Genomic DNA, 9,916 nt, shown 5'->3' on the forward strand with positions numbered 1-9,916 from the left:
GGTCGGCTTCCTCCCCCCCCCCGCCTCTCCCGCCTATCCTGGCGTCAGCTTCCATCTGCCGACCGGCCCCCAAGCATGTCCCAGCGTTGGCTTTCCAGTGCCCCTTACCGCCACCCCTCTGGGGCCGAGCTCTGTTTGGCTCCCAGCCGTTGGCTCCACCTGCGGGTGCCCGTGCTGACCGCTCCCCTGACCCTGCCCAGCAGCCTAGTCTTTTCTCCTCTCCTCCTAGTGACCCTGGTCCCACCAAAGGCTTTGGGTTTGGTCACCCCTCTCTTGCCTCTTTTCATTTTCAAAGTCACCCTGCCCCTCCGAGCACCTGTCACGAGCTGCCCAGGGCGTTACCTGTGCAAGAGTACCTGGGTTACCAGCCGCTCAGGGAGTCAGCAGGTCCAGGGCACCTGGGTTGCACCCTTGATGTCTCAGCAAACATTTTTGCCAGCGTTGTGCCATCAGAGCCTCCCCAGAGAAGTCTCTGGACAGGCTCCAGTTCTGGAAGTGCTTCTGAGGCAGAGAGTGATGACCTACCAATGCTTCCAACATGGAGGCAAAAACTACTGAAAGTCCAGTGCCCCGCAGGCTTTCAGGCACAAGAGGATGAGGATGAAGCCGTCTGCCAGCAAAGCCGGGAGGACACTGTGCCTTGGCCTGACCTCCTCCGTCTACAGACTAAGGTATTTGTCCTTTCTTCCCTTAAATCTGTAGTTAGTTACCTCTGCAGTTGACAACTGTGCTCCTCCATGCAGCAGCTGCTCCTAGAGCTGTTTGTTTCCAGCCCAGGTGAGGGACTGTGCCGGGGCTGTGCCTCCACGACAGTCACACTGCTTCCTTCATCGAGAAACTCTTCTACAAAACAAAGCAAAACAGGCAGCTGAAGTAGAGAGTGTGCTTGACTGGCTTGTGTTTATCTGTTAACCACTAGGCTACAGCCTCATATTCCTCAGCTGAAAAATCAGCCTTCCGGAGCCCGAGCAGGTCCTGGGATAAGTCCTTCACTTCCTAGGTTCTAGAACTGATGAGTTGCAGTTCGTATACATTTCACATGGTGAAGGAAAGCCAAGCACTGTAAGCATGCTTCACATATTTTCATATGAGGTCATGGAGGTGTAGGTATAATTCAGTATGTGGTCTCGTGTTAGAGCTCATTCTTCCCCTTGCTCAGCTAATGGACACCCTATAAGGTAGCTCAGCACTGGCTCTAAGGCCCAGTCTCGCATCTGTAGTTCTTGGTTTTGATGTGAAGTGGTTTAGTGAGGTGGAAAGGACTTGAGTCCCCACCCTGCCCCTTGGTGACCCAGGCAAGTCAGATAAGCTGTGTGAGCCTCCGTTTCCTCATCCATGTGATGGGCTAATGATGGTGTCTGTCCCCTGGAGTGGTGTCAGGGTTAGGCAAGATGGTGACAGCGGCCCAGCTTTCCTGCCTGAGACCGTGCCCAAGAAGTCGGGACAATGAAGGCCAAGTGTGAACCCCACAGCCGCTTGTGGCTCTGCTGCTTGTTGGCTGTGTGACCTTGGATAAGGTGTTTAACTTTTCTGTGCCTTAGTGTCCTCATCTGAGGTGTGAGTATAATAATAGTGCCTCCACAAGAAGTGACTGAAAAGATAAGAGAACACTGCCTGGTGCCAGCTCTACAAAGGTTGACACGTATTCTCACTGCCGTAATTTCTCAAGTTATTGCCATCGATCTTTTTTCCAAAGACGGTCTCGCTCTATTGCCTAAGCTAGACTGTAGTGGTGCAACCGTAGCTCACTGCAACCTCGAATTCCTGAGCTCAAGCAATCCTCCTGCCTCAGCCTCTCCAGTAGCTGGGACTATAGGCATGTGCCACCACACCCGGCTGTTGTTTTAATTTTTTGGAGAGACAGAGTCTTGCTGTATTGTCCAGGCTGGGTCATAGATCTTTAGCCTTGCACCTACCTGGCACTGCACCCTCCCTTTATCTCCCTGTATGGACTCTCCTGGGGCCTGTCCCTTCTGAAGTGAGGATGCCACGCTCTGGCCCACTGCACACTCCTACACATATGACAGCTTGGACAGTGTAACAATGCCGAACATAGAAAGGTCTGTCACCTTCCTCTTTCAGACCTCAGGCACATTTCTACGCTGAACAAAAGGAATCATGCTGGAGGCCTGTTCTGCGAGACAGGGCCTCTGGCGAGCAGTGCCGTGTTGTGTGCTTACACACTTGCATGGGGTGGGTCTCGTGGTAAGCGTCAACAGGAACCAAAACGAAACCAAGACGTGGAAGGAAACTTTGGGAAGTGATGGAGAATTTGTGGCATTGCTAGAGACAATAGTGTGATGGTTTGATGGGATTACATTCATTTTCAAACACATCAAGTTGGATACATTAAATATCTTTGGTTTTTTTGTATGTCAGTCATATCTCAAAGTGATGTTTTTATTTTATTTATTTATTTATTTATTTTTTGAGTTGGAGTCTCACTCTGTCGCCAGACTGGAGTCTCCACTCTGTCGCCCCTCCCGGCCACCGCAGCCTCGACCTGCTGGGCTCTGGCGATCCTTCCGCCTCAGCCTTCCGAGTAGCCGGAATTACAGGCATGCGCTACCACGCCCGGCTGATTTTTTTATTTATTTGTAGAGACGAGGTCTCGCTGCCCAGGCGGGTCTCGAACCCGCGTGCTCAGGCAATCCACTCACCTCAGCCTCCCAAAGGCGCGGGATTACAGGCTGAGCCACCGAGCCCGACTTCAAAGTGATGTTTTTTAAAAAAGGAATCATGCTGTTTAAAAGTTTGGGAAGTACTGGTTCAAAGCACTTCTAGAAGAAGAAGGGTAGAGTTTTATTTTATTTTATTTATTTTTTGAGTTGGCGTCTCACTCTGTCACCCAGGCTGGAGTGCAGTGGCGCACTCATGGCTGCTGCAACCTCGACCTGCTGGACTCAGGCGATCCTTCCACCTCAGCCTTCCAAGGAGCTGGAACTACAGACGCATGCCACCAAACCCGGCTAGTTTTTTTGTGTGTGATTTATTGCAGAGATGAGGTCTCACCAAGTTGCCCAGGGTGGTCTCGAACCCCCGGGCTCAGGCAATCCTCTCACCTCAGCCTCCCAAAGTGCTGGAATTACAGGCTGAGCCACTGCACCCAGCCGAGTATTATTTTAAAATCTCTACACATGAACCTCTTGTCAGACCTTTTATTTATTTACATTTATTTTTATTTTTGTGTCGGTCTCACTCTGTCGCCCAGACTGAAGTGCAGTGGCATGATCACGGCTCACCACAGCCTCAACCTCCTGGGCTCAGGCAATCCTCCTGCCTCAGCCTCCTGAGGTGCAGGACTAGGTGCATGCCACCATGCCCAGTTAATTTTTTTATTTTTTTGTAGAGTCGAGGTCTTGTTATGTTGGCCAGGCTGGTCTCAAACTCCTGGTCTTAAGTGATCTTCCCACCTTGGCCTCTCAAAGTGCTGGGATTACAGCAATGAGCCACCACACCTAGACTTCTTTTCAGACTTTTTATAAATTATACCAGATATGTAGTGTCCATAGTATTTATAAGGTTCCAAACAATACTGTGTCACTAGTCCATGAAGAACTTTGATTTTACCGTTAAAAAAATTTTTAGAGCCAGTGTGGTGGCTTACACCTATAATTCCAGCACTTTGGGAGGTGGAGGTGAGAGGATTACCTGAGCCCAGGAGTTTGAGACCAGTCTGGGAAACTTGGCAAGAACTTGTCTCTTCAATAAATCAAAAAATTAGCTGGGTGTGGTAGTGTGAACCTGTGGTTCCAGCTACTTGGAAGACTGAGGCAGAAGGATTCCCTAAGGCCAGCAGGTTGAGGCTACAGCGGCCGTGAGCGTGCCACTGAACTCCATCTGGCGACAGAATGAGACTCCAACTCAAAGAAAAGAAAAATGATAAATGTCTTAACTGATTGAAACAACCTGTTTTATCTGTCACATAACTTTTTATGTGACTGAAATTTGTTTTTTTAATTCATAGGATGGTTTCTGGAAACTTACACCTGAACTGGGATTCATATTAAACCTTAATACCAATGCTTTACATACGTTTCTTGAGGAAAAAGGCATTCGATCTCTAGGTAAGTCACTGTCTTTCTATTCATTAAGTTGCTACTTTCATTCATTCATAGGCATACTCCTAATTCTTTTTTATTTTATTTTATTTTTTTGAGTCGGAGTCTCACTCTGTTGCCCAGACTGGAGTGCAGTGGCTGCTCCCGGCCACCGCAGCCTCGACCCGCTGGGCTCCAGCGATCCTTCCGCCTCAGCCTTCCAAGTAGCCAGAATTACAGGCATGCGCTACCACACCCAGCTGATTTTTTTTGATTTATTGGAGAGATGAGGTTTCGCTGCCCAGGCAGGTCTCGAACCCGCGGGCTCAGGCAATCCACTCACCTCAGCCTCCCAAAGGTGCGGGATTACAGGCTGAGCCACCGAGCCCAGCCTGGGTCCATTTCTTATTTGCACAGTGAAGGGATAGAAGAGGGGCTTCTGAGCGTACTTGAACCAGCAGGTGGTTTGAAGGCCAAATGCTGGGATGGGAGGTTTTTTCTTCTTTTAGAGACAGGGTCTTGCTCTGTGGCCCCAGCTGGAGTGCAGTGGTGCCATCACAGCTCACTGCAGCCTCATACTCCTCGGCTCAAGCAATTCTCCCACCTCAGCTTCCTGAGTAGTGCACAGGTGTGCCCGGCTAATTTTTTGACAACTATGTTGCCTAGTCTGGTCTTGAACTGCTGGCTTCAAGCAGTTCTCCCATCTCAGCCTCATGACTAGCACACAGGCATGGGCTGCTGTGCCTGACTAATTTTGTGACAGGGTCTCACTGTGTTACCTAGCCTAGCCTTGAGCTCCTGTCCACAAGCTGTCCTCCTGCCTCGGCCTCACAAACTGTTGGAATTATAGGTATGAGCCACTGTGCCCAGCCAAGATTTTCATCATTTATTTATTTATCTAATTATTTATTTGTTTTAAAGTTGTAGGGTAAGTTCAGGATTAGATATACAAGTGGTCATCGTACAGGTCAAATTTGGGCCTCCCTTCTGTCCCCATTTTGCCTGTTTGAGATCAAGTTCTCTATTTGATGTTGTATTCCCCACCCCCGGCTGTATCCTGCTACTGCCAAGCCCTTTCTTACAGTGTTATGGTAAATGTTCAGGGTCCGCTTATGAGTGACAAAAATTTTTTTATGCAATAAACATTATTAAACAACTAGCCAGAATTTGTGGATAAACAGCAGTGTCTCACTGCCGTGCCATCACCTCTCAAATGCCAGAGTTTCCATATTCTAGGCTGGGTAGGGGCAGATGCATAGCCTGTTTGGTCTGCGCTGAGCTAAAAAAGGGTGATGACAATTTATGTGAGGAGCAGGTGCTTGTACCTGGAATAGTAGAAGAGCTTATATCTGACTCTCCTGCCAGTAACAGATATTGACTCTGAACAAAATATTTAAAGCTACTCTTTGAAGCCCTGGAGCAGTGAAAAACAGGCAGAAACTCAAGGACGCACAATCTTTGAAGGAAGGAAAGCGGCAGTAGTGGGGTACTGTCAGGGTGGGGGGTGGGGACACAACATCAGTGAGGGTATCTGATCTCAAAACAGGTGAAGTGGGGACTAAAGAGAGGCCCAAGCTTTACCTGCACAGTGTCCACTAGTATACCTAATCCTGAATTGTACATCTAAAATAAAATAAAAGGGGAAAAAAGGGAGGCAAACCAGATGAGCTTCACGTTATTTAGCTTTTCACCTAAAGGCACCTCCCAGCTCATGAGGCACATGGGAGATTAGAACTGAAGCAGAGGCCGGGCTCAGGTGCAGCCTGTAATCCCAGCACTTTGGGAGGCCAAGGCAAAAGGATTGCCTGAGCCCCATGCGGGCAACTTGGTAAGACCTCGTCTTTACAATAAATCAAAAAAATTAACTGGGCGTGGTAATGTGTGCCCAGTTCGGGCTACTTCAAAGGCTGAGGCAGAAGGATCGTCGGAGCCCAGCAGGTTGAGGCTGGGGTGGCCTGGAGCGTGTCACTGCCCTCCAGCCTGGGTAACAGAGTAAGACTCAATAAAAAAAAAAAAAAAAAAAAAAAGAACTGAAGCAGAAAATCTAACAGGGTGAGAATGCGAGGCTGTAGTTTGAGGCTGCTGGAATGGCTGGAAACTAAGGGTGAAAATCCCATAAAGGAGGGAGCCACAGGGCAGGGAGCTCTGAAATCTGCATCCAGATTTCCCTAAGGTCCTTGGCTGTCCCTAACCTCCACATATGCAAGGTGGCAGGGTGCAACGACTGGGAACCCAGAAGGAAGCAACAGCAGGGACGCTATTGAGCTGAGCAGAGATTTCAGCTGCTGCCAAGTGCTGGCTGGACACAGTCTGGAGTTCAAGTGGCATCAAATTAGACAGACTTGATAAGTGTCCTCCCACTCACACCATAAAAGGGTCATAAGGACCATATCTCATGATCAAGGACTAAACCCCAGAAGGAAGGAATAAACCCAAATAGGCCCACCATAACAAAGCTTAGAACAAAACCTTCCCAGGACACACTGGAATAAAACGGAACTCTCATTAGAGGAAGATACCAAGATGGAGTCTCTATGAGGCATCATCTTTAATGTTCAGTACTGAAAGAAAATTTAGCAACACATGCAGGAGTGGGACAGTATGACTTGTCATCAAGGGAAAAGTGGTCTGTAGATACTGACCCACAGATGACCCAGATGTGTACTTGAAATATTCCATAACCAGTCTGGGCGCAGTGGCTCAAGCCTGTAATCCCAGCAGTTTGGGAGGCCAAGGTGAGAGGATTGCCTGATCCTGCGGGTTTGTGACCGGCCTAGGCAACATGGCGAGACCTCGTCTCCACAATAAATCAAAAATTTCGCCGGGTGTGGTAGTGTGCATCTGTAGTTCCGGCTACTTGGAAGGCTGAGGCGGAAGGATCGCTGGAGCCCAGCAGGTCGACACTGGGGTGGCCCGTGAGCGTGCCACTGCACTCCAGCCTGGGTGATGGAGTGGAACTCCAAATCAAAAAAAAGAAAGAAAGAAAGAAATATTCCATAACCAGAAACTCCACGATCAAGTGGCTACATCATAGTGCACAAGCGGTGCTGTATATCAAACATCTTCGATGATGATAAAGATAATTTGCCTGGGAAACTGTTAGATGACTCACTGTGGCTCTAAGGATTATAAAGATAGATATGAAAAGTTAGAAAAAAACTTTCATCAAAAGATTGCAAAAATAAGAATATTTCAAAACTAATTTACATGAAATGATTTCAATGATGAAACTTGTGTTTTAAAATGAGATGTTTAGCCAGGCTCTGTGGCTCAGCCTGTAATCCCGCGCTTTGGGAGGCCGAGGTGAGTGGATTGCCTGAGCCCGCGGGTTCGAGACCCGACTGGGCAACTTGGCGAGACCTCATCTCTACAATAAATCAAAAAATCAGCCGGGCGTGGTAGCGCACGCCTGTAGTTCCAGCTACTTGGAAGGCTGAGGCAGAAGGATCACCGGAGCCCAGCAGGCCGGGACCTGCACTCCAATCTGCACTCCACTGCACTCCAATCTGGGCAACAGAGTGAGACTCCAACTCAAAAAAATTTAAAAAATGATGTTTGTTAATTTATTAGTTCAATATATGTAAACATTCATTTTTCAACTTTGATATTTCATAGTGTAATAAAATATTTTGATTGGACACTTGCAAGTACTCATTACTGAAAATCACTCCCAGGGCTCAGTGGTTTAGCTTGTAATCCCAGCAATTTGGGAGGCCGAGTCAAGTAGATTACCTGAGCCTGCAGGTTTGAGACCAGCCCCAGCAACTTGGCGAGACCTCATCTCTACAATAAATCAAAAATTAGCCAGGCATGGTAGCGTGTGCCTGTAATTCCTGCTACTTGGAAGGCTGAGGCAATCGCCAGAACCCAGCAAGTCGACGCTGGGAAGGCCGTGAGTGTGCCACTGCATTCCAGCCTGGGTGACGGAATGAGACTCCAATTCAAAAAAAAAAGAAAAGAAAAAAGAAATCACTCCCAGCACTTTGAGAGGCTAAGGCAGGAGGATCGCTTGAGTCCAGGAGTTCAAGGCTGCAGTGACCTATGATTGTACCACTGCACCCCAGCCTGGGCGACAGAGTGAGACCCTGCCTCTAAAAAAAAGGAAAAAGAAAATAAATAATTGGACACACTGGTATCAGTGGCCATGTCTGTTGTTTATCTGCTGTGTGTTTAGGTTAACTGAGCTATTTGTAGCAGGAGCCCAAAACGGAACTTCTTCCGTCACACTTGATGCCTCTCTGGTGACTGAAGATGGCAAGGGGGAGGGTGCTACAGTTCGGTTTCCTAACGACCACCAGGATAATATGATAGGCATGTGTTCCAATCATCCTCATCTAGTATTTAAATAGCAGGCTGATTAAGGATCTTGGAGAGCATTACAGTACAGAGTTTTATGATCTACGAGTTTATTATGGCTTAACAGTATAATTCTTTTTTTTTTTTTTTGAGTCTAATTCTCACTCTGTTACCCAGACTGCAGTGTAGTGGCACGCTCATGGTGATCCTTCCGCTTCAGCCTCCTGGGTAGCTGGAACTACAGACATGTGCCACCACGCCCAGCTAATTTTTTGATTTATTGTAGAGATGAAGTCTCGCCAAGTTGCCCAGGCTGGTCCCGAACCCATGGGCTCGGGCAGCCCTCTCACTTCCACCTCCCAAAATGCTGGGATTACAGGCCTCAGCCACCGTGCCAGGCCTGTATTATGGTTTAACAATGTTACAATTCTTTAATGGAAACGTTATGAACAGGCACAGTTGGAGATTCCATGAAGGAGTTTTTTTTTTCAGGGCTCAAAGGAAGAGAGCGTCTCCTGGACCTGATTGCCACATTGCTCGTGTTGCAGTTCTTTTGCACCAGGTTGGAACGAGAAGGAATAGTCTTCAAATCGCTAATGAGATTGGATGACACCTCCAATTCCAGGTGACTTTAACTACAGAATTATGCAACACTCTTGAGTCTCCAGCTGTTTATGCAATAACCTTACAAGCAGCTACAGGGAAGGAATTTACTCGTAACACCACCTGTGGGTGCACCGGGAGGGCTGTGTGTTCACAAGGGACTTCTGTGGCTGGCATGGCACTTGCCCCTGTTGTGCAGGAAGCTGGGAGTGAGTGCAGCTTCCGCAGGAGACCGGCGTTCCGGTCCTGCCATGGTCCTCACCGCTCTCAGGTACTAGCCCTGTGTGCTGGGAGGGCCACAGCATGAGTGTTGGGACTAGGACTGTCCCTGCAATGGCAGGGCCTGGGACAGGGATACACGTGGAAACCCACACACAACATGTCTTAAGTAGTTAAACGGTATGTCAGACTAGCACACCATTAAATGCAAGACCTTCTGATCTCCTCCTCGACAAATACAACTTCATCACCACCTGGAAGGCAAGGTTCACGTTCAGCCCTTGATTGGCCTCCATACCATAAGAGGCCTTGAGTACACACATGAATACCGTATGCCACTGGCTTTCCCTCGGCCACCCTGCAGCTCCAGTGATATGGCAGTACAGTTCAGACTCAGGAGGACAGGCCCAGGGAAGACCCAGGAATGCTGGAGGCTCTAAGAAGGAATATGGGTCCTGGGTGAGCGCACACTCTTGTCCCTATGAACTCTTCACCCCTATAGTGAGAGCATGAACAGAACGGGCCCCTCTGATATAAACACATACATTCACATTCATACATGCATACACATACACACACGCACATATACACAGACACATACAAATGTATATGTAATTTGCTTATGTTCTTTTAAAGGGAAAACAAATAAAAATATTATCACCTATAGGAAGAGGGAGAGGATACCATAGAGGGAAGGATTGGAAGCTAGGTTTCTCCTAATGTATTTTGTTCTGCAGCTTGACTTTAGAACCATGTAA

General features: G+C 48.1%; 1 protein-coding gene across 1 annotated transcript in view; it reads left to right on the forward strand.

Annotated features, from left to right (window-relative positions):
* The window catches only part of PARP4 (poly(ADP-ribose) polymerase family member 4), an 81,329-nt gene that overhangs the window by 67,638 nt on the left and 3,775 nt on the right, over positions 1 to 9,916 (forward strand). The window contains 3 exon segments of the mRNA XM_008056624.2: positions 49 to 671; positions 3,968 to 4,067; positions 8,829 to 8,961. Of these exon segments, the coding sequence (XP_008054815.1) occupies positions 49 to 671; positions 3,968 to 4,067; positions 8,829 to 8,961 (856 nt within the window).

Source organism: Carlito syrichta, unplaced genomic scaffold (genome assembly GCF_000164805.1).
Source record: "Carlito syrichta isolate Samal-C Ts95f unplaced genomic scaffold, Tarsius_syrichta-2.0.1 Scaffold302419, whole genome shotgun sequence".
In the NCBI taxonomy this organism is placed as follows: domain Eukaryota; kingdom Metazoa; phylum Chordata; class Mammalia; order Primates; family Tarsiidae; genus Carlito; species Carlito syrichta.